Below are 26,051 nucleotides of genomic sequence, written 5' to 3'. Positions count from 1 at the left end.
GTCCAGCTGGCAGTACCTGCTAGACCGGTGGTTCACCGACCAGGTAGTGACCTAGAAGCAGAGGATGGGGAAGGGGGGTGTTTTAGACTTGTTGAGAGAAGCTCCATAGGTAAGTATAAAACTCTGGCAGCTATTTTGAGTCGAAGTCAGAGGACCAGATCTTGGAAAAAGTCAAATTTTAGTTTGGAACTTGATTTTCATTTGAAATATCCCCATTCTGATGTTAAATTTTGGTAAGTATACGCACTGAGAACCCATTACGCTCCCTGGATCGTTATGATGGAAATGTTCATCAGGTCCTTGCAAACCATTCTACCAACCGGCCATGTACCAACGCACAGAGAACTTTGGGGCAACTTTAGGAAAACCCTAAGCAACCAATCACAGCGCCGCTTTCATCCTTCAAAAGCGGAATAAGAAATGAAAGCTGCTCTGTAATTGGTTGCTAATATGGGCAGCGATAAGTCTTCCCCATTGTCATTTAGCCAGAAGTTTCCAACCTGTGGCTCTCCAGAGTAAGTGACACTAAAAGTCCCAGCATGCCCTAAAAGCTACAGACAGCTACAGACACAGTGTATGACTGGCCAAAGTGAAAAAGAAAACAATTCTCAGAAAATCTCCCCCACATGTGGTTCAGTGTCAGTTACATACATAAAAACTTCTGAAAACAGGACAGCGGCCATTTGCAAGGCGAACAATTAATACCACCCCTCAATCAAAATGGCTCCTACACGGAGGACACAAATAATACACATAATTACCCCTCTAGCGCGGACACCGCTCGGAATTCTTTATTGCGAAGTTATAATTCACCGGCCAATCAGAGGCTCGAATTACGCGCAGCGACGCCTACCCGCCTGACGTCACGTAGTTTTGAACGGCTTCCAAACCCGTGTGGGATTGAGTGACTGGCGTATCGTCCAATCAGAGGAGAGTTGGCGACAAGTGGGCGGGGCGACCGCGCGGAGTGCATTGGAGCAACGGGAGAGAGGCAGGAAGTGAGGTGTGGACATGTCTGCTTGTCTATACATTGTCTGCGTACATATATGTGCGTGTAACGTCCCGTGTGTGAGTGAGTGAGCGGTGTGGTGTGTGTGCAGGGTGGGCGGCGGGGCTCGGACTTGTGCCCTGTGGCACTGAACTAAGTAGTCCAGGCAGGAGTGTGCCAGGCAGAGGGGGAGGGGCAGGAGATCACTCTGCTACATTGTACAAGTTGATGTTTTGCAACTCTAAGTTTCTTAAAGGGACAGCTCATGATATGGGGGTTGGGGCATAATATTTCCTGGCCCAGTCTGCGATATTTTTATAATCACTGGTGTTTCATGGTCAGGTGAAAGCGCCTAAAAAAATAATAATAATTCCACCTAGAATCTGATTGCTCGTCTCCTACCTGTACTGAAATGCTGTAAGAATGGCTGTCTGTAAGGGTCCTTAAAGGGATTGTTCATCCTTGGCATCCTTTTCCACAGACCCATGCTACCTGACCCTCTACTGAAGGGATGCTCAACCTGCAAAACTACAACTCCCAGCATGCCCTAATAGCCGGGAACTGTAGTTTTGCAACAGCCGGAGGGCTGCAGGTTGGGCATCCCTGCTCTACTGGGTTCCGGCTCCGTTTGCAGCCCTACACGTCCCACAGTGACATGATCAGGTAAGTATGACCCACGCTGCCCCAGGATAGGCCATCAGACTGAACAGTGGGGTCCGACTCCTGCTCATTGCGTCACATGGTCCTTGCAAAGCTCAGTCCCAGTGAATGGGATCAAGCCGCGGTACCAAGCACGTCCGCTATGTAATGTACGGCGCTGTGCTCGCCCCCTGAAAACAGTGGCTAGGTCTCCACGGTAACGGCGATAGGTGGGCTGTCTGTCCGGGGGCCGCCGGCAGGTACAGAACCTGAATCCAGCCCTGTTTGGAGTGATGTCGTACTGTGACACTTTCGAGCCCTCTTTCCATTCTGGTGACATTACTGGGCACCCAGTATGTGAGATTGGGTGGTCAGTTTTACATGCCCCCCCCTCCCCCACACACATACTTGGGCAGTGAGGCAGTGCGGGTTCATGCTTTGTTCTGTGACTAACCATTAACCCTCAGACCATGGGAGGAATGAGACTGGAGGAGTCCTATCTACACACTGGTTGGCCTTATACATCCTGCCTGCCATGTGTCTGGGGCGTGTAGTGCACATTTTTAGCTTTGCACACTTGTCCTATTTTGCAGGCTACTGTCCCCAGTTTTTTTTTTTGTTTTTTTTTACGACAGAGCAATTCTCACTTCCCTCATGTGGTTAGCAAAGCCTTGCCATCATGAGTTCATTCCATTAGGGAGTCTGGTTTGTAGTTGTATGTGGAGTGGCGCCCCCTAGTGGAGGGAGAAGCCACCAAACGGCTGCGATCCTAAAGGCCCGTTCACACCGGTGTATGAACATACAGATCCGTTACAGACTTGTCCTTAATTTGCTGCGTTGTGTTCCAGCGTTGTGCTCGTCTTTGTTTTCCTAGTGTACGTTTGTTTTGTTTTTCTTGCAGTTTTTATCATGTTGCAGAAATACAGATGATAAAAAATAAAATTAAAAATGTGTTTGTGAGCTTTGCATACCAAGTCCTGCTCTTCCATGCAACCCATTGATTTCTATGGGCTAAAAATGGTGCCTTGGAATATGCAATACGCTGTATAATATATATATATATATACTGTATAATTTTTTATATATATATATATATATATATATATATATATATATATATAATGAATACAACCATCTAAATGTGTTGAGAACATTTTATTTTAAATTTTATTTTTTTATGGAAAATCCTGAATAAAATGGATTAAATTAAGCAAGAAATTGTATTAAAAAAATCCCCAAAAACAAACATTACCCACGCATTAAATCCCCAGCAGCTTCGGTGCTCCTATTATAAGCATTGTCAAATCACGGACAATAATAAAAGTGTACTCGCAGCCACCACTAGGGGGAGCTCACAACATACAGATTTATTGCTTTCTCCAGTGGTTGCTCTATACATCTGTTCTTTTTAGTCTCTTGTGCTTTATTCTATTTAGTCTATAACCTTTTGTATTTTACAGGATGGATGATACTCAGCGCCTTGACTATAATGATGACGAGGAAGAGCCATCGGCTAATAGAGACAGACCGATGGGCAATCTGCATATGTTTGCTGGCATCCATGGAGGCACACAGGGTGAGCGAGGCGCCTTTATGGGACTTTTATTCAGACCAGAATATTTGTATGTCATTGATTTGTATTTTTGGTTTATGTTTTTGACAATATTTTAAGATCTTTTTGTCCCTTACTTGATATTTCCCTCAGACTTCCCCATCTACCGCGGCCAGAACATCATTGGCCGTCATGCCAACTGTGATATCACCCTGCCGGCGCAGTCTGTGTCAAAGAAACACGCGATCCTGGAGGTGAGAGGGGACTGTCACACCATTTGTGACAACAACAGCTTAAACAAGACGCGGCGTGGCAAGACGGCCCTGGCACCGAACGTACACTACGCCCTGTCGGATGGCGACTTCCTGCTGTTTGCCGATGTGGCCTGTCGCTACACTATAGTGAAAGTACAAGCAGAGGCGACAGAGGTGGAAGATAGTGAGGATGATTCTGTCCTGGTGCCCGCTACCCAGGGAGCTCTGGCGATTGAGAAGACTCCAGGAGCAGCTATACGGAGGATAGCCCGGGGCATTGTGCTGGCCAGAGACTCTGGGGATGAAGAAAATGAGGAGGAGGAGGAGGGACAGACACGATGGCATGAAGGAGGTACTCACCATACTGCTGCTAAATAGTATTGTCTTGTGTTATGTACATCTCTCCATACCACTTTTCTTTCTCTTTTTTTCTTTCTCTCTCTTCCTTTCCTCCATCCTCCCTCCTCTCTTTCTCTCTCTCCCGTATTGTTTCACTCAGGGTTGTAACGATACCAAAATTTTGATTCAATTTCGATACCATAAAAAAAGTATTTGCGCACATTTTTGATCAAACGTGTGTCAGGCCCATCTACCAATGTCAAGGTGGCTTCTGCAGATAGATACTTAACACTAACAGAACTGCCTAACCTAAGCTTACAATGTCCAGGGTGGTGTAGGAACTAGCTACATATATACTCTCCTGGGCTTCTAAAGGAGGGAGCTACCCTCAATATATACTAAAAGAAAATTTAGACTAAGGCTACTTTCACACTAGTGGCAGGACAGATCCGACAGGCTGTTCACCCTGTCGGATCCGTCCTTCCGCTATTTCGCTGTGCCGCCTGACTGCCGCTCCGTCCCCATTGACTATAATGGGGTTGGAGCTCCGGTGCAGCACGGCAGTGCGCGGTGAGAGACCACTGGACTAAAAAGTCGGACATGCAGTACTTTTAGTCCGGCGGCCTCTCACCGTGCACTGCCGTGCTGCGCCAGAGCTCCGCCCCGCCTCCCCATTATAGTCAATGGGGACGGAGCGGCAGTCCGGCGGCACGGCGACATAGCGGCAGGAGGGATCCGACAGGGTGAACAGCCTGTCGGATCCGTCCTGCCGCTAGTGTGAAAGTACCCTAACACATCCATAGTACTAGTGCTAGTCTAAATTTTCTTGCAGTGTGTTTGGAGTGTAGCAACCTCCTTTAGATTGAGCACCTCTCCGTCTGCCCAGGGCTTCTGAGCAGAGTATAAATATCGCTGGTTCCTACACCGCCCTGAACATTATAGGCTTAGGTTAGGCCCAGGAGAGGCAGTTCTGTTAGTGTTAGGTACCCGTCTGCAGAAGCCACCTCGACGTTGGTAGATGGGCCCGACACACGTTTGATCATAAATGTGCGCAAAGCTTCAATTTTTTTTATGTATAGTAGGTATTGTACCACTTTAATCTAGAATAATCCCTAGTTCTATTCTTAGCTGTCTGCATGCTAGCGTTATGGATGTGCACCTGTGACTATGGATGTGCTAGTCTAGATTTTCTTACACAAAAAAAATAAAACGCCAAAAAAGCTGTGTGCATTCCCATTTTAGGGAACGTCCGGCCCATAATGGAACAGTCCTATCCTATTTTTTGGGGGGACAAGGTGACCAAAAAATGGCGAATCGTGTGTTGTTTATTTCTGTTATGGTATTCACCGCATAGGAGATATTTTTTAATATTCTAATATTGTTTGGACTTTTTCGGACGTGTGCTTTGTGCACACAGCAGCTGGGAGCTTACCATGGCAGCCATCTCTCATAACAATCCGGGTGCAGTATCGTGTGGGTATCGAAAGTTCTATACCCGGTGCAACCCTAGTTTCGCGCTTTCTCTCCACCTCTTTCCCATTCTCTCCATATCTTTCCCTCCATCCCTCTTCATATCTTTTCTTTCTTTCTCTTTCTTTCTGTCTCTCACTCTAATAAGCCCTTTGCGAAGAACCTATTAACCACTTTAAAGTCTGTTTTAGGAAATAATTTTATATAATCCATATCAAACATTGTGCTGCATATTATATATATATATATATATATTAGAATTGTACTTTGTTCCATTAGGGCTCATTCAGACGGCCGTATGCTGTCCGCAAAAATACTGAATGCTATCCGTTTTTTTGCGGATCCGCAAAAAAAATGAAACATGTCCTATACTTGTCCGTGAAAATCAGGACATGGCCCCATTGAAGTCTATGGGTCTGCAAAAATACTGAATGCTATCCGTTTTTTTGCAGATCCGTTTTTTTGCGGATCCGCAAAAAAACGGATAGCATTCAGTATTTTTGCGGACAGCATACGGCCGTCTGAATGAGCCCTTACACAGTTAATGCTTCTAGAATGTTTAAAAGGGTTTTCTGAGATTCTAATACTGATGACCTGTCCTCTGGTCAACCTCAGGATAGGTCATCATTATCTGAACAGTGGGGGTCCGACACCCGGGACCCCCACTGATCAGCTGTTTGAGAAGGCACCGGTGCGCCTGTGAGTGCCGCAGCCTTCTCCCTGCTCACCAAGCACAGCGCCGTACATTGTATAGCGGTTGTACTTGGTATTGTGCTCAGCCACATTCACTTCTATGGCACTGAGCTGCTCCTAGGCCACGTGACCAATGAACGTGCCGTCACTAGCCTAGGAAAAGCAGCGAGAAGGCCGAGGTGCTACTGAGAGCGCTGCAGCCTTCTTGAACAGTGTTCGGTGGGGGGTTCCAAGTGTCAGACCCCCACTAATCAGATACTGATGACCTCTCCAGGGGATAGGTCATCAGTATTAACATCTTGGAAAACCCCTTTCATGATGAAGGTTCAGCTGGGTGTTACCAGTTTGTGGTGTGTCCATGCACAGTCCGAGGCTACTTTCACACTAGCGGCACGGACCTCCGGCAGGTTGTTCCGGCTGGTGAACAGCCTGTCTGATCCGTCCTGCCGCTAGTGACAGTGTGCCCCCGGACTGCCGTTCCGTCCCCATTGACTATAATGGGGGCGGGGGCGGAGTTCCGGTTAGGCATGGCGAGAGGCTGCCGGAATAAAACTACGACATGTCCGACATTTATTCCGGCAGCCTCTCGCTGTGCGCTGCCATGCCTCGCCGAAACTCCGCCACCATTATAGTCCATGGGGACGGAGCGGCAGTCCAGAGGCACACTGTCACTAGCGGCAGGACGGATCCGACAGGCTGTTCACCAGCCGGAACAGCCTGCCGGAGGTCCGTGCCGTACATTGTGTAGTGTCTGTGTTTGATATTGCAGCTCCGTCCCATTCACTTCTATGGGGCTGACCCGCAACTAGCCCACGTGACCAATGAACATCTCATATTGATGACATATGCTGAGGATAGGTCATCAGTATTATTTACTGGATACCCCTTTTAATTTTAACCCCTTATCCCAGTAATCCTGATTATGTTAGATGCCAGATTAAAGAATTGAGCCAGGCCGGGAACAAATACATGGAGAGTGGTGCGTCAGGGATGGGTAGGACAATGCTGGGGAGACGCACTGTGAGTATGGCCCTGTGTACAGATCTCATGGCCACCTACCTGTCTGTTACTGTTACCTGCGTTCTGTCCATACGCCCGTGCAAGGAAGACACAGATTGCCTCTCCTGAACTTCTTAGCCTCCGTATACATCAATACTTGTGCTCCGCTGCCATATGAATGCCTGTTACTTGTAGTGCTTTTAGCCTAAATGAACATAGAGATGAAAACTTTGCATTCTGCTTAAATAACTGCAGGTTCTGGATCCGTCAGGGATGGTCACAAAACATCGGGTTCAGGAACCACTTTTCCACCTGATGCAGACACCATTGTGCCTGAAAGGTAAGATTTGACGCTCCAACAATAAAGCAGAACCCGCGGCTCTGGGTGTAGTTAGATGACGGCCGCCTTCCCTTTCTCTGATCCTACTTTTCGTGTAATTATCATTTGGCTATGCACATATCAGAGTTGGATATTATCAGCCGTTTATGATGCTGCGCTGCCTGTGGATTTACATAGGTTTCAAGAATTCTCACAAACTCAGCTCTGCTACATCTGTCAGCATAATTATTTTGGCATTCAGCAACGGTGTTCCGGCTTCCCATTGAAATGAATGGGAGGCTGGTTTGAGGCGTATTTGGAGCTGATTTTGAGGCAGAAATGCTCCAAAATCAGCGCTAAAAAACTGTGTGTGACCATTTGTGGACCTTAGGAATACAGCTTACGTTTTTTTGCAAGGAATAAAAGGGCTCCAGATGGCGACCAAAATGGTCGCCAATGCGACTTAGAATTTACAAATGGCGACAAGACTTTTCAGTCTTGTCGCCATTTGCGACTAGACCCGCCGCCGCAGCTCTGCCGTTGAATACAGCGGCGGGGCACAGGAGGTGATAGTTCTCTGCCCCGCCGCCGATGTTCTTCTCAGCAGCGCAGTGGAGAAGGAGTCTCTCCCTCCCCCCTGTGCTGCTGCCGCCAGTAAGAAGAGAGACGGGAGGAGGGGAGGGGCTGTGGCCACTGCGCCACCAATGTTTATTATACTGGGGTGTTGGGGGGGGGGGGGGGGGGGTGCACTGCACCACCAATGTTTTTAATACTGGGGTTGAAGATAACTCGCCCACTAATTCAAATACAGGAGGCGGGTGCTGGCTGCAGAATCATATAGCCGCACCCGACTTCTATGAGCGGTAGCTGCGATCCATGGCAGTTAACACCTCAGGTGCGGCAGGGGTTAACTGCCGCGGATCGCAGCTACTTGCCATAGAGGTCCGGTGCGGCTATATGATTCTGCAGCCAGCTCCCGCCTCCTGTTCAATTTGAATGAATGAGTGAGTTAACATCATTGGTGGCGCAGTGGCCACAGCCCCTCCTCTTCCTCTCTTCTCTCATTGGTGGCGCAGTGGCCACAGCCCCTCCTCTTCCTCTCTTCTCTCATTGGTGGCGCAGTGGCCACAGCCCCTCCTCTTCCTCTCTTCTCTCATTGGTGGCAGCAGCGGCGGGACAGGGGGGGATGGAGACACTGCTTCCTTCTCCCCTGTGCTGCTGAGAGAACACGGATCTATGTTCGCAATTCGTTATCGGCAAGGTTGGATGCCGATACCGCTAACTTTGAAAATCCTGAATATTCGGACGATAATATCTGTAAAACCGATAATCGGTCGATCCCTAGATAGAACGTGTCCTATTGAAGCCAATGGGTCTGCAAAAAATGCAGATTCAACAAGGAAGGTATCTGTATTTGGCGGACCACAAAGTACATATGGTTGTGTGCATGAGGCCTAATGGGAAGTTTTCAGTGTATAGGGGAACATGGAAAATAAGATATAATGATGTTATTCATATTTTTTTTCATAGTGATGAGGAAAATGATACATCCACGTCAGAGATGCCTCTTCCTTCACTAAGTCTGCGATGTGATAGCGATACAGACACATCAAGAAGAAGCTCTTTTGTACCTTCTTCACAGAGCATCTCCACGCCCTTACCTAAGTCCAAACATGATGGAAGGACAGCAGTAGACAAGGAAGAAATGATACCCAGGAAACCAGAAGATGGCGAAATAAAGACAAGTTCAGCAGTTGAGGAAAACCAAGAAGAACAAAAGGCGTCCACGTCTGGGGGTAGCGTGTCTCAGCCTGAAGTAGGGATTGTAAGTACAGTAGAGAGTGAGAGGATGCTGCAACACAAGGCATTAAAGGAACCGTGCTCTGAAAGTAAGCCAGCAAGTAGTCCATGTGTTGAAGTAGATAACGTGGCATTGAACCGAAGTGAGAATGTTCAGGAGACCCCAAGTGAACTTAAACCCAACGTTGATGTGAAAGTAGATCATGTGAGCTTAGACAGTGCAGCAAATATTCAAGAAGACACAACAACTTCTGGATCAGATGTAAATACAGCAGAGACATCTGAAATCCAAACCAACAAGAGCAAAGAGGAAGGCGATAGTAGATCCTCAGGATCACGTGAAGCCGCTTTCCACATGGACAGTGACACTGATGAAGATGAAGCAGAATCTGATTTGGAGAAGTCCAAGTCACTTCAAGTTGCATATATTGAGAAATCTGAGAAGAATGCAAGTGTACCTGTGACTTGCAGAAAGGAAGGAGACTCAGACAGCGATACTGATGTTGAGGATGATCAGAATGTTAAAAAGTCTAAGAGTGATAATGACGAAGCAAAGAGAACAATGGGTGAGCCCATTAAAACCGAAGGGACCCCTGGACTCAGTTTAGACAGTGATACTGATGATGATGATGATGCAGATGAACCCAAGCCACTTGAGAACAAAGCTGATCAGGACTCCAGAAGTAACACTGACGAGAAGAAAGAAGGATTCCACATGGACAGTGACACAGATGTAGAAGAAGAGGTTTTCACTGCTGAAGTGAAGGAAGCGAAACCTGAACCCCTTAAGACAAGTGCAAAGGAAACAAAGGGTGTATTGAACCTAGACAGTGACACAGACGTGGATGAAGAGGACAATGTCTCCAGTAGACACATGACACATGGACTGCAAGACTCCTCTACAGCAAGCACAAATGTCCAAGATGCCACAGGTGTGGAGAGCGACACTAACGTTGATGAAGATGAGCAGATACCTGGAGGAGCAAAGGACAATACTGATGTAGTGGAAGCCAAAGAGGCATTACATGTGGGCAGTGATACAGATGATGATAATGATGATCGATTACCGGTCGTACCACCCTTGGAGAAAGTACGAGCACCTGAAGTTAGCACTGACAGTGCTGTGAAGGACACAGAAATTGCTAAAGAGCCTGCTGACCTGCACTTGGATAGTGACACAGATGTGGAAGAAAGTGACGCACGGGCAGAAGAAGACGAGATGGACACCACTGGCTCTCAGGAGGAAGCAGATCAGAAAACCTCAGTATCTTCAGTCAATGAAATTGCTGCAGTATCTGGATCATCTGCTGAAGAAACTAAGAACATTCCTACAGAAGTCAGCATGGATGAGGACGAGACTCAGAAATCTGACTCTGAAAGTAAGCCTCTCATCTTGTCTGTAAACCATTGGATGCAATATTGTAGAGTTGCGGAAGGGTGGATGTGTATTCTGCCTCTGCCAGCCAGCTGAGTAGCTCAATGGAATCTGTCATCTGACGTTCTCCACATCACAGACAGAGCCCACAGCAGTGTTGATTCACAGAGCTGGAAGGGCTTTCCTTTACTTCCGAGCTTACAAATTTAGCTCTGGTTGGCAGCAGCAGTGTACAGGGCACTACACGCGGCAGAGAGCGCCACTAGTTCACGGACTAAATATATACCTGTGAAAGGGTAAACCCCGCTGATGAAAGCTGCTGCCAGATTATTCTTATCTCCCTGAGAACAAAAGAATCCGTCACAATGAAACATGCAGCCAGGAGGTCACCATAGACATGAGATGGTCAGCAGGTCCCACCGAACAGCAGCGGGTTTGCCTGACATTAAAGAGCATCTGTCAGGAGTTTTATACCTATGACACTGGCTGACCTGTTACATGTGCACCTGGCAGCTGAAGGCGTCTGTGTTGGTCCCATGTTCACACTTGTCCGCATTGCTGAGAAACATGATATATGATATTTAATATATGCAAATGAGCCTCTAGGTGCAACGGGGGAGTTGCTGTTACTCCTAGAGGCTCTGCTCTCTCTGCAACTGCTGGGCCCTCTGCATTTTGACAGGGTCAGGAAGTGTAAGCGTGATCACACCTGGTCCTGTCAATCAAAGTGGAGAGGATGTGGAAAGTGCAGAGAGAGCAGAGCCTCTAGGTGTAATTGTAACGCCCCCGTTGCTCCTAGTGGCTCATTTGCATAAATTATAATGTCATTTTTCTCAGCAATGCGGGCACATATCAACATGGGACCAACACAGATGTCTTCAGCTTCCAACGGGTCAGCCAGTGTCATAGGTAAAAACCTGCTGACAGATGCTCTTTAATATGTATAGCCAGCTTATGATTTAATGTGAGAGCTTTACATTTCTTTTTATAACAGGTGTTGACTTGGAAATGATGCCCACACAGTGCTACCTGGAACCAGAAGCGGAGTCAGAATTACCAGGTATGAACTCCTGTTAAAGGTTATGTCCACCAATTCCTTAAAAAAAAAAAGTGTGTATATATATACAGTACAGACCAAAAGTTTGGACACACCTTCTCATTCAAAGAGTTTTCTTTATTTTCATGACTATGAAGGCATCAAAACTATGAATTAACACATGTGGAATTATATACATAACAAACAAGTGTGAAACAACTGAAAATATGTCATATTCTAGGTTCTTCAAAGTAGCCACCTTTTGCTTTGATTACTGATTTGCACACTCTTGGCATTCTCTTGATGAGCTTCAAGAGGTAGTCCCCTGAAATGGTTTTCACTTCACAGGTGTGCCCTGTCAGGTTTAATAAGTGGGATTTCTTGCCTTATAAATGGGGTTGGGACCATCAGTTGCGTTGAGGAGAAGTCAGGTGGATACACAGCTGATAGTCCTACTGAATAGACTGTTAGAATTGGTATTATGGCAAGAAAAAAGCAGCTAAGTAAAGAAAAACGAGTGGCCATCATTACTTTAAGAAATGAAGGTCAGTCAGTCAGCCGAAAAATTGGGAAAACTTTGAAAGTAAGGGCTATTTGACCATGAAGGAGAGTGATGCGGTGCTGCGCCAGATGACCTGGCCTCCACAGTCACCGGACCTGAACCCAATCGAGATGGTTTGGGGTGAGCTGGACCGCAGAGTGAAGGCAAAAGGGCCAACAAGTGCTAAGCATCTCTGGGAACTCCTTCAAGACTGTTGGAAGACCATTTCAGGGGACTACCTTTTGAAGCTCATCAAGAGAATGCCAAGAGTGTGCAAAGCAGTAATCAAAGCATAAGGTGGCTACTTTGAAGAACCTAGAATATGACATATTTTCAGTTGTTTCACACTTGTTTGTTATATAATTTCACATGTGTTAATTCATAATATAGTCTACTGTTTTGCTTCGACAGCTCCTATGCAGAGCCATGTGTCTCCAAGACAGCTAGCAACCCTGTACTGTCTGATCCTGCACCCGTTACTCCCTGTCATCTTCCCCCTCCTCTCCTGTCTGTAGGTTAGAAAGAAGAGGCAGCAGGTGTAAGGAAGTAAATCGTGAGACATGGTTTGTGTTTGCAGCGATCAGCAGGATCAACCCTATTAAACAAGGAATACAGCCTGGTAGAGTCATAAGCATAAAGCATACCAGTCTTTTTGATTCTTGGACAGTTACCATTGTAATCAGCAGGTTCAACCCTGCCATGCAGCTTGCCTGGCTCAATAGGATTGCTCTTGCTCACAGGCGCTCTTTAAAGGGTTATTACCATTTTATGAAGTGGTGGCATATATTTAGGATGTGGTGTTGCTTTATGATTGGTGGCAGATTGATCTGTGTGGCCCCTCTGATCTTGAAAGTGAAGGGGCTGCAGAGCTGATTTACCGCTCCGTCCTCTTCAGCGCTTTTCCTGCTCCTGGCCATTCATTTCAAATGGTCAGCGGCAGCTCCCTGCACAGTGGGTGGCATGAGCGCCACCATGTGGTGAAAAGCAGTAACAGGAATACAGTGCTACCCGGACTTTGCAGCCTCTTTGATTCTTAGGCTCATTATAGGTCCCAGAGGTCAGACCCCAACGGTCATTTATAAGACAGGGAAACCCCTTGAAGCATTTTACTGACTTGTTTGTTTCTTGCTGAGGAGCCTCCTGTTGATAGTAAGATACATCTGTCCTCTTGTGATCTGCTTTTTTAGATGAGGAGGAGGAAGAGGCTACACAAGCATATATATTCAGTTCCACGTGGGCAGAGCCAAATCCATTCAAAAGTAAGTCTCTTGTTTCCTTATAAATTCTGATATATACAGCCGTTAAAACTGAAAAACTTGTACAAAGAGGAGCGGCACTCGCTGAAGTAGAATAATTCTTATATTTAATGGTCACATACAGAAGGCAAGTGACGCGTTTCGGCTACTATGAGCCTTTTTCAAAAAATGTTTCGGCTCATAGTAGCCGAAACGTGTCACTTGCCTTCTGTATGTGACCATTAAATATAAGAATTATTCTACTTCAGCGAGTGCCGTTCCTCTTTGTACAAGTACGTGAGGTTTTTACCCTGGACGCGCCCACCACATCTCTGATACACGGAATGCCGACTGTGTCTTCTTTGAAAACTGAAAAACTGTCTTTTTTTTTTTTTTTCTTGACCATTTTCTGTCGTTTTATCTCTTAAAAACAGTAAATTTTTTTATATTTTTTTTTTTACATCCAGACCCCTGCAGTGCCCTCAGTATACATAAGCCTCCCATAGTTTCCCCTGGATAACAAACGTCCCCCTTAGTGCTCCCCGGCACGACTAGCGGTCCCCCTTAGTGCTCCCCGGCACGACTAGCGGTCCCCCTTAGTGCTCCCCGGCGCGACTAGCGGTCCCCCTTAGTGCTCCCCGGCGCGACTAGCGGTCCCCCTTAGTGCTCCCCGGCGCGACTAGCGGTCCCCCTTAGTGCTCCCCGGCGCGACTAGCGGTCCCCCTTAGTGCTCCCCGGCGCGACTAGCGGTCCCCCTTAGTGCTCCCCGGCGCGACTAGCGGTCCCCCTTAGTGCTCCCCGGCGCGACTAGCGGTCCCCCTTAGTGCTCCCCGGCGCGACTAGCGGTCCCCCTTAGTGCTCCCCGGCGCGACTAGCGGTCCCCCTTAGTGCTCCCCGGCGCGACTAGCGGTCCCCCTTAGTGCTCCCCGGCGCGACTAGCGGTCCCCCTTAGTGCTCCCCGGCGCGACTAGCGGTCCCCCTTAGTGCTCCCCGGCGCGACTAGCGGTCCCCCTTAGTGCTCCCCGGCGCGACTAGCGGTCCCCCTTAGTGCTCCCCGTCGCGACTAGCGGTCCCCCTTAGTGCTCCTCCACTTGCTCCTCACTGTAGGCAGCAGGACCTGAAGCTTTCAGTGTGATCATGTGATGTCACAACACTGACATTAGGTCCTTATACTTGCAGTGAGGAGCGAGTGTCCTCTCGCATGCAAGTGGTGATTTATTTATTTTTTGACCTTTTGGTATTTTATATTAGACTTTGGTAATTTGTATATTTTGCCTCTAGAGCGCCCTCTGCTGTCGTGGTTGATATTACTTCTTTTTTTTTTTACTTTCTTGATATGCAGGTCCTGCTGATCCGATAGGCGTGCTGCAGATTTCATCAGTGACCTGTAAGTACATTTAAGGTTCATGTTCACACTTGAATTTGCATCGTGGTGTACGATGGTCCCGTTGATGACGGATTTGGTTGTGGTGTCTGTCGGATTTGATGCGCACGCAGCGCTTTTCTGACCACTCCTGATCTAGACCACATCATCTTGTGAGATTTCAGTTCCATTTTCTCGTATATGGCCACTTTTTAAATTTCTTTTATTTTTCATAAATTGGGTATCCATTGGCGTTATTTATGCATGCTATAATTCCTTTCTAGGATGCTAGCACAGCTTTATGTGATCAGCCACAAGTATAGAATTGTATGGAGGGCAGGGGGTCTCCGCTGTGTTATCCATAGTTACCTAGTGAATGGCTGAAGATGCCAGCAAAAGGGGCTAGGGGTACAGGTGAGATGTTAGATTGCCTCCAGTATGGCAGACCCTAAACCTAGAGAGCTGCGCCTCTGGACTGGCAGCTGCATTCTAACACAGTGTGCCCTCTGCTGGACGTCTGTGCTACTACAGGCAGTAGTGTGCTTGACAAAAACTGAATGGACACACAAAGAAAAGCAGCAAAATTAGAATACTATATATGCTGCTATAGTGTGTTTTTATTTTATGTTTTTTGTGAAACCATGTCAGATTTACTAATGCTGTCCGGGATTTATATTTAGTGGCTGATGCTTTGGTGCATCTCTGGACTGTCTATCTAGTTACACCACTGCTAGTTGGCTTACTTTGCACTATAATTATGAGGCACAATTTAGGCGCATTGCGCTTTGCTTCTTTCTGGCAGGCCTTGCCCCTTTCCTATTAAATGGGTTCTGTAGCTGTTCATTACTGATTATCTATCCTCAGGATTGGTTATCAGTATCTGATCAGTTGGGGTCGGTCTGACACCCAGGACCCTCGCCAATCAGCTGTTTGAGAAGGCAGAGGCGTTGGCAGTATCGCTGTGGCCTTCTTGCTGTTCCCCTCATGCACCCCTGACATCACGACTAGTATCAATGGCCTGGGCATGGCTAAGGCCCGTCGGCGCGCCCAGGCCATTGATACCAGTTGTGCCATCACTGGGCCCGCGCTGCTGCCTTCTCAAACACCTAATCGGCTGGGGTCCCGGGTGTTGGACCACCACGGATCAGATGCTGATGATCTATCGAAAGGATAGATCATCAGTAAGACAAAAGCTACAGAACCCCTTTTAAGCCAGACCCCTCGTCAAACATACAAAAAAGTTCATTTTCAGGATGCATTGTATATGTCTCTACTATTATTGACGTAGATTTTGCTTGATGTAGACATTCATTTTTATCTTTAGCAGTGAATACATCTGAGGAGGAAATCGACGAGAATGCATTGGCTGAAACTCAGGCTTTTTGCACTGAAGCAGAACGAGTAGGACCCAGTGTCCAAGAGACTCCAGAACTTGTCGAAAGAAGCTTAGATGAATCAATGCAGTCTACAACTAGTGAAAAAGAATCTGGAAAAGAAGTCCAGCAGTTGTCTCATCAGACCATGTCCCCGGATGCTACACAACCAGTCTCCCAGTGCTTGTCCTCAAGGCAGTCTGAAGAAACTGGTACATGGATGCACCTTAAAAGAGAGGTCCCAGCTTCAGTTTGGATAAGAGGTATCCAGCAGGGAGGAGACTCTACAGATCTGGAAGGAGGCAGTGATGCAACCCAAGCTGAAGATCAATCCCTAAATCTGGAGCTTGAAGCCACACAGATATATGGAGTAGAAAGTCCATCTGAACAGAAACCTCTAGCGCACACAGAAATCCAACTAGTGCCCGCTGCAGGTGAAGATAAGGAAACGCCAACAATGCCTGCAGCAGGTAAAGATAAGGAGACCCCAACATTGCCTGCTGCAGGTGAAGATAAGGAGACCCCAACAGTGCCTGCAGCAGGTGAAGAGAAGGAGACCTCAGCCATGCCCGCTGCAGGTGAAGATAAGGAGACCCCAACAGTTCCTGCTGCAGGTGAAGATAAGGAGACCCCAACAGTTCCTGCTGCAGGTGAAGATAAGGAGACCCCAACAGTTCCTGCTGCAGGTGAAGATAAGGAGACCCCAACAGTTCCTGCTGCAGGTGAAGATAAGGAGACCCCAACAGTTCCTGCTGCAGGTGAAGATAAGGAGACTCCAACAGTTCTTGCTGCAGGTGAAGATAAGGAGACCCCAACAGTGCCTGCTGCAGGTGAAGATAAGGAGACCCCAACAGTGCCTGCTGCAGGTGAAGATAAGGAGACCCCAACAGTGCCTGCTGCAGGTGAAGATAAGGAGACCCCAACAGTGCCTGCTGCAGGTGAAGATAAGGAGACCCCAACAGTGCCTGCTGCAGGTGAAGATAAGGAGACCCCAACAGTGCCTGCTGCAGGTGAAGATAAGGAGACCCCAACAGTGCCTGCTGCAGGTGAAGATAAGGAGACCCCAACAGTGCCTGCTGCAGGTGAAGATAAGGAGACCCCAACAGTGCCTGCTGCAGGTGAAGATAAGGAGACCCCAACAGTGCCTGCTGCAGGTGAGAATAAGGAGACCCCAACAGTGCCTGCTGCAGGTGAAGATAAGGAGACCCCAACAGTGCCTGCTGCAGGTGAAGATAAGGAGACCCCAACAGTGCCTGCTGCAGGTGAGAATAAGGAGACCCCAACAGTGCCTGCTGCAGGTGAGAATAAGGAGACCCCAACAGTGCCTGCTGCAGGTGAGGATAAGGAGACCCCAACAGTACCCACTGCAGATAAAGATTATAAGGAACCCAATGTTCCAGCAGAGACGACAGAGCAGCCATTGAGTGATGATATACAGGCCAGTGATAATGATGCCACTCAGGCTTACAGTCTCGATGTCCCAGGTTCAGGCAGTGGTACACAAGCTTGCGTTTTGTCTGATGAAACCACAAGTGATGCCACTCAGGCTACCAACGTGTATACAGTTGCCACAGAAGATAACGCACAGGTGGCAGGTCCAAGTGTTCCAAATGCAGAGGAAGTAGTCCCGGAGAAGTCTACTGAAAGCAAAAAGAAGCTGCCTTTAAGGAAAGGTTAGTGTCCATCATGGAACTAAAGTACTGAGCAGTTCCAGGAGATTTCAGGGAGCCAAAAATGTTAATTTATCCACTAGCTCATGGCTTTTTCGGAGTCTGCCCTAATGTATTGATAAATGACTTAAATTGTACTTCCAGTACCTTCCAACGTCTTATGGATATGCACCTCAGTACGTAAACTCAGAGTGCAGAGTAGCATAGTTTGCTAGCTTCATTGGCTTCACACTCATTTCAGTATGAGGCTAGGTTAGAAGACTTTAATTGCTGTTGCCCTTTACTTCCTCCTTGCTGATGTCAGTTGCAGCAGCAGACTGTGAGCTTAAAAAATATATGACTAAAGTAACTTGAATATCTCACCCATACAGGTGATTACAAGCTGTGTGTCTGTAGAGTGACCTTTATAGGTAATAGAGTACTGTGATTACAGCAGCCTCTGTACTGATTTGAGCAGTACATAGGAGTGTACTCACAAGGGGAGTGGGGAAAGTGCCATGTGAGCTAGAAAGCCTGTAGAAATATTGACTAACAGGGTGGCAGCTTCACTTTATTTGTAACATGGCAGACATTGCTAACTTCCTTTTGGTGAAGTAGGAGGGAGATGCCTGCAGCCCAGTGAACCGAGGTTTGCTGCTTCTCATAAGTATATAAGCGCACTGTGAAGTTTAATGACTCTCTTAAACTACTGAAGTGTAAATCATTATATTTAATTGTACTTTATCACATGGGAGGAGTGACTCAAGTGCAAGTGGGTGTTGCACAATAGAGCTATAGGTGCGGGATGCTCCTTAATATTGATAGATGTGTAGTGACATGTCAGGTTCACTATTTTATATTAGTTCATCCTACTTGCTGTAGGAGGAACATGTCATGTGAAGACTAGTGTTGAGCGAACTTCTGTTTTAAGTTCGGCGTCTAAAGTTCGGCTTCCGGTTAGCGGAGAATCCCGATATGGATTCCGAATTCCGTTGTGGTCCCTGGTAGCGGAATCAATAATGGCCGATTATTGATTCCGCTACCACGGACCACAACGGAATTCGGAATCCATATCGGGATTCTCCGCTAACCGGAAGCCGAACTTTAGACGCCGAACTTAAAACAGAAGTTCGCTCAACACTAGTGAAGACACATGTCACCTGCAGACTGCTTGGAATAACAACCCCCATTTCAAGTGTAATTTTTTGTATCAGCCCTCAAACTATACATTTACTGTTCACATCTTATAAAGAATCCTTTTAGCTGAGTAGTATTATTTGATGTGTCACAGGTCTAAGTAGAAGTAAGAAAAAAGTGGAATCTGCAAAGAATGTGCCGGTGAGTAAATTCTAATCCTTCACAATAACCAATTTATCTTAGGTTAAAAGCAATGAAACAGAGAAGTCACCAATCAGGATTATAAGATATTATGTATTATTATGTAACTTGCAAAGATAACGACTTTTCAGAAGAATTCCCAATATGATACTTTTTAGAGCCGTGGGTTCTGTCTGCCTGGTCTTCTGCTTCAGTTGTGAAGTTCCACATTATATTAAAGTGTGGTGCTTCATACAAGTGCCAGATTATCAGACATTATACTTTCCATTCTATACATCCGATACATGTAGCTCTTGTCATTATAACCTTCTGTGCCTTTGTTCAGCAGACTTCATCAGAAATTGAAGAGTGTCCAGGCAAAGATCCTGTTGGTCCTGGATCCCTAAAGGAGGAACCCGGAGAACAGGGTGCAGGAGAGCCACAACTATCTGAACCTGGGATCCAAGAAGTGCAAGTAGAGAGAGGATTGAGAAGAGGAGGGAGGAGAATTGCAGAATCGCAGACCAAAACTACAGTGAAGGAAGAAATTCATGTTGCAACAACTTCTCGAAAGACAACCAGTAAAACCTCTGATGATGAACCATCGGCATCAGGAATTAATGAGAAGCGTGGCAGGAGGCAAGTTTCTAGGAAGACTGCCGTAAAAGTGGTCGATGAAGTTTACAAAGAAGAACATAAGCAGTCCAGTTCCAACACTGAGGAGGCTAAGGAAGGTTCTGCCCCAGAAATCCTACCAATAAATTCACCTGAGGAAATTGAAAGCCTGAATGCAGAAGATCACCAAAAAGGTAACACAGCAGAGCAGACGTCCAAGGAGTCAAGTGATCAATCTTCTTTGGAGAACAAGGATATTTTAAGCACTGAGGCTTTTACATCTTCAGCAGTTAGTGAAAGTAATAACCCTATGGAGTCAAATGATAATTCTGCTGATAAGGAGTCTGATTCACGTGACACCAATGTGAATGAGAAGCCAGGAAGAAACAAAAGACGAGTGGCTACAAGGCTAGAGAGTGAAGCTGCAGATAAAACAGAGTTCACTGATAATCTAGAGAAAGAAAAAGATGAAAGTAGAGGACGTTGTAATGTGAGGACAACTAGGAAGACCGATACAAGCAAGCAAAGCTCTGAATCGCCACAGTCACAGCAGATAACACAAGAACAAAGTCAAGGAAGAAAAGCAACTCGGAAATCTCGCACTAAGCCTTCAGGACCACAGTCAGACAAAGTTGAGGACACCACGATCAGTGTAACAGATGAAAACAAGAAGGTCGATGAAATCTGTCCAGCAGACTCCGTTTCTGGGAATGAAAAACCAAGAAGAACACGGAGGAGTTTGAAGGAAGAAATTGAAGAAGAGTCTGAAAACCTACAAGACAGGGACAAGAAGGGGAAAAACGTGAGGAGTGCAAGTGTTAAAGATGCTGAACCAAGAACTAAAGACAAAGAACAAGGAAATCTTGAGGATTTGGCAGCAAGTAATAAAATATCCAGAAGAACGAGAAATAATCCTAAGGGGGAAACCACAAAGCCAGAACAAGTGAAAGAAGAAAACGAAGTAGTAAAAAAATCTAGGAGGACACAGAAGAATCTGAAGGAAGAACAGAAAACTGAAGATAATACTGAAACCCAGGGTACATCCAGCAGTGAAACTCCAACATCAAGAAGAACTAGAAAAGAAAATCGAGAAGAAGACAGTGTGGTAAAAGAAGAAACCGTAAAAGAAACCACCCCCAGAAGAACAAGGAGACACTCAAAGGAAGACTCAATTAAATTAGAAGACGACCAAACTAAAAGGTCTAGGAGGACTAGAAGGGACTCTAAGGAAGAGGCAAAGACTCAAGAATCGGTTGAGGAGAGTGTCCTAGAGGAAAACAAAGAAGAAACCGTTGGAAGAAAGACTACTCGAAAAACTAGAAAAAATGTAAAAGATGATGAGAAAACAATTCTGCATGAAGAGTCAAAGCAGACTGAGGATAATTCTAAGTCTGAAAGATCGTCAAGAACACGAGTAAAGGCATCTGATGAAAATCGAGAGTTGCATGAAGAAGGTGTGAACAAGGGAGTGGAGGAGAGTCAAAAACTGTCCCCACACAAGGAGAAATCAAAGCCTGCAGTTGGGAGAGGCAGACGAGCTGCTAAAAAAGAAGATACACCTGAGGTTTCTACTCCAGTTGCTTCAAGAAAGCGAGGCCAAGCAGCAAAGGCAGAAGTAGAAATAAAGAGGAAAAAATCAGATGAGGGAGAAGAACAAGAAAAGTTAGAGGTGGTAGAAACTCCAAAAAGAGGGAGGCCAAGAAAGCTGGTTACACAAACAGAAAGCCCGCGGGCTGGAAAGGTAAGTTGGTCCTTAAACATGGGAGCAGACACTGGTTATGATAAAGAAATGCTTATAACATATTATACACATCACATTATTTATTTTACTCACGTATATAGCACTGACATATTGACTTGCACAGTGGAGCTCACAATCTATGGTACCTATCAGTATGCCTTTGGAGTGTGGAAGAAAGCCCCATGTAAACACAGGGAGAACATAGTGCTGCAAGGCACCAGTGCTAACTAGAGATGAGCGAAAAAATTTGCTATAATACTGTACGGAGATTCATCTTTGTACAGTATTAGAATGTATGGGCTCATCACCAGTATATCCAAGTGCCAGAGCATAGTGGGAAGTATCATCTGTTGTGGTATCTCTTACTTTCCAGGAAATCTCCACACCTGATCCATCCCCATCTCGAAGCACCCGACAAAGGTCAAGTTCAGCTTTAAGTAACCCACCAGAGGCCATAACTCCCCGACGTACTAACAGAATGTCCACTTCAACCACCAGTCCTTACGTTGCTCAGTCGGGATCTGCTCCTAAGGTACGCTTGACTCGTATCTGGCCAAGATCTTCGTCTTATGCTTCACATTATTTTTTTTCTTTATAATGAATAATTACTTTCCTTCTCCACAGATTCTGTTCACTGGAGTGGTGGATACAGCAGGCGAGGAGACAATCCGCTCTCTGGGTGCTGAGATCGCAGAATCTGTATTTGACTGTACCCACCTGGTAACTGACCGGGTCAGAAGAACAGTGAAGTTTCTTTGTGCCCTTGCGAGAGGCATCCCTATCGTCACTCTGGACTGGATAGATAAGGTACAAATGTGTTACTATTTTAGGGTGTATTCACATGACCGTATTTTTTTTTTTGCGGACCCGTTGTAACAATGCCTATTCCTGGACAAGAATAGGACACGTTCTTTTTTTTTTTTTTTTTTTTTTTTGTGGCTGTGGAACGGAATAACGGATGTGACCGCACACGGGACCTCAAACTTTTTCTCTTCTCTTTCTAAATTAACCCTTGATTAAATGTTTTTCCACCATATTTTCTAAGGGTGTGCATTCTTGTACAGAACTTTAATCTTGAGTTTATCTTCCCAGTGTAAGAAGAGCGGATGCTTCTTGTCCCCAACTGGATTTCTTGTAAATGATAAAGAACAAGAGAAAAACTTCAGCTTTACTTTGTCAGAATCTCTGCAGAAAGCGAAGAGGCGTCCACTCTTAGAGGTACACAGCCTCCGTTATTTTTCAGCTCTTACACAGGCAGCCATAAATACCCTTGCATGGAGCAATCATTTTTGGAGTATAGGGGACTCACAACAAGGTTGCTTACCTGTGCAAAAATTGTGTTTTTGTTTTTTTTGGTGCGAAAGCAGCAATAAGTTCTGTGCTACAGCAGCGTATGTGTCCACGCCCTGGTTGGAAGAAAACAAGTTAGGCACCAAAAGATTGAGGAACAAGAACCAATCACTAATGTATTGTGATTGTCCATATTATCTCCTTTGCGGACTTTATTCATTTTTCCATTGTATTATACACTGCTTGTTTCCAGGGGGTTATGACCACTCTGCAATCCAGCAGCGGTGGACGTGCTTGCACACTATAGGAAAAGGCGCCGTGTTCCCAGCCACCAGAATGACCAGCACTTTTTGCTATATTGTGCAAGTACAGGCAATATGGACAATCGCAATACATTAGTAAGGACCTTGTAGTAACTTTTTCTACATGATAAATGCCACTTGCTGAAGTGAGACAACCCCTTTAAGAGATGTTCCAGGCAGAGGGTTTAGCCAATTGTCGAGCTTCAGAAAGGTTTTTGGGTTTAGACTAAATAGCTACTACTTTCTGCTTCAATGGATTTATCATTGTAGGGCTATGAGATTCATGTAACTGCAAATGTCAAACCGGAACCTGACCACATGAAGGATATCATCCGCTGCAGTGGAGCAACCTTCCTCTCTAAAATGCCTCGCTCATTCAAGGTAAAGGAGGACACAAACACCATAAGTTTGAATATCGAGTCTTCAGACCATGTGATGATGTTAATATTCTGTCCATGTTTTCGTAGGACAAATGTGTTGTTGTGTCCTGTCCTGAAGATGCTGCTCGTTGCAAGTCAGTCCCAGCATCTGTTCCAATCACATCGGCAGAATTTATCCTCAGTGGGATCTTGCGACAAGAAGTAAACCCAACCGCGCATCTGCTGAACCCTGCGGTGCAGGACTCCGGACCCCCTCCGGCTAAACGGAGGCGCTGAGTCCGTGTACATAATACCCTTTATTACGTAATAGTCGTTATTTTGTAGCAACTTTTTTTCTAATTCGCATTGAAGATGTTGGAGAGGCTTTTACAGGGTCATGACCAATTTCCTTATGAAGGCTTAAAGAAGGAAGTCTGTTGTATTCGGCAGGACTGTGGACCCCCGAGTACTCGCATAACACGTAGAAGCACCTTCTCCAAGATCCACGTGACAAGTTCAGAAGCTAAATCCACACATGATCAATCTGTTCAGCCGTAGCCCATGAGCTTTGTGATGTCCTCCTAAAATAATTTTTTGAGAAGATAGAAAAAAGTGGAGAAGCATTTGAAATCATAATGGGGAAGACATTACATTTTCAGCCCATTCTAGTCTTTATATTAAAACTCTTATCCCACTGAAGAACTCTTTTAAAGGAACAAAATTGATATTGTGAGGGGAGGGGGGGGGGGGGTCTATTGTATTCCTGTGTCATGCTACGCCTCTTCAGCCCTGCATTAGGTATCGTACAGGGCGTACATTTTACCTGGAGTGTTTGGTCGCACAGTCTTTAGGATTTGGCTGTCTTCTGATTCCACCTCCTAATTTAATAGGTTCACTGCCCAGTTTGGTCACAGAGATTTGAAGGGGTTGTCCAGTAATGCCGAACTGTTAACTAATTCCTGCTCTGCAGCCTATGGAGCAGGTGACCATGTACGAGAGGAGGTAAACAAGCCGGAAGATGGACATATGGGGCGCGCAGAACTGGAGCGACATTGAATCTATCAGTAGCGGAGGCAGGCTGCGGGCATCCGTTCTCCTGGAGAGCCTCTTTAAAGGTCATGTACACCTTTACAACACTTTTTTTTGTGCCTCTGAAATGAAAAATGATGCAGCTTTGCAGTTTTCTACCATTTTGTTTCTGCAGCTCCTGTGCAGACAACAAAGAACCCTGCATAGTCTAATCCTGCAGCCCTCTTTCCTTCCATTTGACCCCTGCTTTATGTTGACCTACCTTTGGCAGGTTATTAAGAAGCAGGGGACAGTTAGAAGGGAGTATTACTGCAGAATCTGACTGTGCAGTATGTTTGTCGTCTGTTACCATAGAAACAGCTCTGCATAGGTGCTGTAATTAAAAAAATGACAATCTTTGGCAAAGTTGCTTCCTTTTTTATATTCTATGCACTGAAAAAATATACGAACATTGGTTGTGAAGGTGCATATAGCCTTGAATTGCTGCATTCAGAACAAGCCGATGTTTCATGTCCCACCAACAGTTCCAAATAATGTAGCACCCCTGTGCATCCATTATTGCAGTGCATTGTTCTGGATAAGTCAGATGCAGTGTAATGCATGGTCTGTAATGGGATATGGGTACAAGCCGAGCTCTCGCCCATGTTAGGAGTGCAGGCATCACTGATTTCCAGAATGAAAGACCTTTGGCGATTGTCATATGAAGATCTATGAGCTATGCAGTCGCCACTTTTAGATTTCTCTAATCATCTGGAGGTGGTTCCATTGTCGGATCGTAAGGCCTAGAAATTCCTTACTGGAAAGTGAAAGGCGACTCAAACGGAAGCGAGTTCCTCTCACTGGTCACGTCGTCCTGAAGAAGACGCTCTGCACGTTCTGGACTGTTAATTTATATAACTGTAGATATCTTGTGTCCCGACCCTGTACTGGCACCATTACCCCTGGCACATTGCGCAGGGTGAGCTCTCCGCCTGTAAATAGTGCGCAGCATTTCTGTACATAATAAACATGCTATTTTTTATTCTGGTTTCCTATTTTCCTTTGTCTGATGAGAGTTAGAATCCATGGTCCAATATCTGTGAATAAAGTCCACAAAAAGCAATCTGTTTTAGCAAGCCATATGACCAGCTCAAGAGTTGTGATCTCCAGCCTGAGGCTTGCCCTTCCATGGGCTATCAAAAATAAAATAAAAAACACTCGTACAGGGCAGCTAAATCTCCCCAAAGACTGATTATACACACAGACATTTTGTGGCATTTTTGTTCTGCAACTTTTGCGCCATTTTCCCCCCACATTTTTGTGTGTCTAGATGTTACTTTAAAGGGGTTGTTCACCACTTTGAACCTTCTCTACAACCCCCCCAGCGTGGTAATTATATTGATCCCTGTCACTTGGTTCTGGTTCTATCGCTGCCCTGCCAGCTCTGCAGATCCTGGGTCCTGCCATGTCAACATCTGGTTTGACAGCTGCAACCAAGGGCTAGCTGCTACCTGCATAAAAATGTACAATAAATAATCTTTAAACCAAAGGTAAAAATCCATGGTGTTTTTTTACGTCCTCTTGTAAAGGCTATGTACACCTTCGGGGACAATTTTTTTTTTAGGATTGCATTTTACTCATTTTGGGCTAAAAATTTTTTTTCAATTGGCCTTTAACAAAAATATTGAGCCGTTCTGTCACAGAGGGGTTAACTGTTTCTAGTTGTGTGAATGGTACTTTCACTTTGTCATCTAATAACCCTTATCTCTAAATTACTTAAAGATCATAACCACT

General features: G+C 45.8%; 1 protein-coding gene across 7 annotated transcripts; it reads left to right on the top strand.

The window, feature by feature from the left end:
- Positions 1 to 954: 954 nt before the first annotated feature.
- On the top strand, positions 955 to 24,703 carry MDC1 (mediator of DNA damage checkpoint 1). 7 transcript variants are annotated; one of them, XM_040405821.1, is made up of 18 exons: positions 955 to 1,003; positions 3,088 to 3,203; positions 3,333 to 3,785; positions 7,190 to 7,274; positions 8,784 to 10,432; positions 11,423 to 11,488; positions 13,193 to 13,264; positions 14,583 to 14,627; positions 15,928 to 16,518; positions 16,555 to 16,662; positions 16,771 to 17,649; positions 18,917 to 18,963; positions 19,289 to 21,298; positions 21,672 to 21,830; positions 21,923 to 22,105; positions 22,391 to 22,516; positions 23,161 to 23,271; positions 23,358 to 24,703. In XM_040405821.1, exons 2-18 carry the CDS (start codon positions 3,089 to 3,091, stop codon positions 23,544 to 23,546), a joined length of 6,888 nt encoding a protein of 2,295 aa, XP_040261755.1. In that variant the 5' UTR covers positions 955 to 1,003; position 3,088; the 3' UTR covers positions 23,547 to 24,703. The 7 variants fall into 7 exon arrangements, with proteins under 7 accessions (XP_040261755.1, XP_040261761.1, XP_040261760.1 ...); XM_040405822.1 differs by having other exon boundaries at positions 1,003 to 1,048; positions 15,928 to 16,446; XM_040405827.1 differs by lacking the exon at positions 16,555 to 16,662 and having other exon boundaries at positions 991 to 1,048; positions 15,928 to 16,451; positions 17,316 to 17,649.
- Positions 24,704 to 26,051: the final 1,348 nt, after the last annotated feature.

The sequence above is a fragment of the Bufo bufo genome, chromosome 8 (assembly GCF_905171765.1).
Source record: "Bufo bufo chromosome 8, aBufBuf1.1, whole genome shotgun sequence".
Lineage (NCBI taxonomy): Eukaryota > Metazoa > Chordata > Amphibia > Anura > Bufonidae > Bufo > Bufo bufo.
This window is presented reverse-complemented; position numbering and strand designations above follow the sequence as displayed.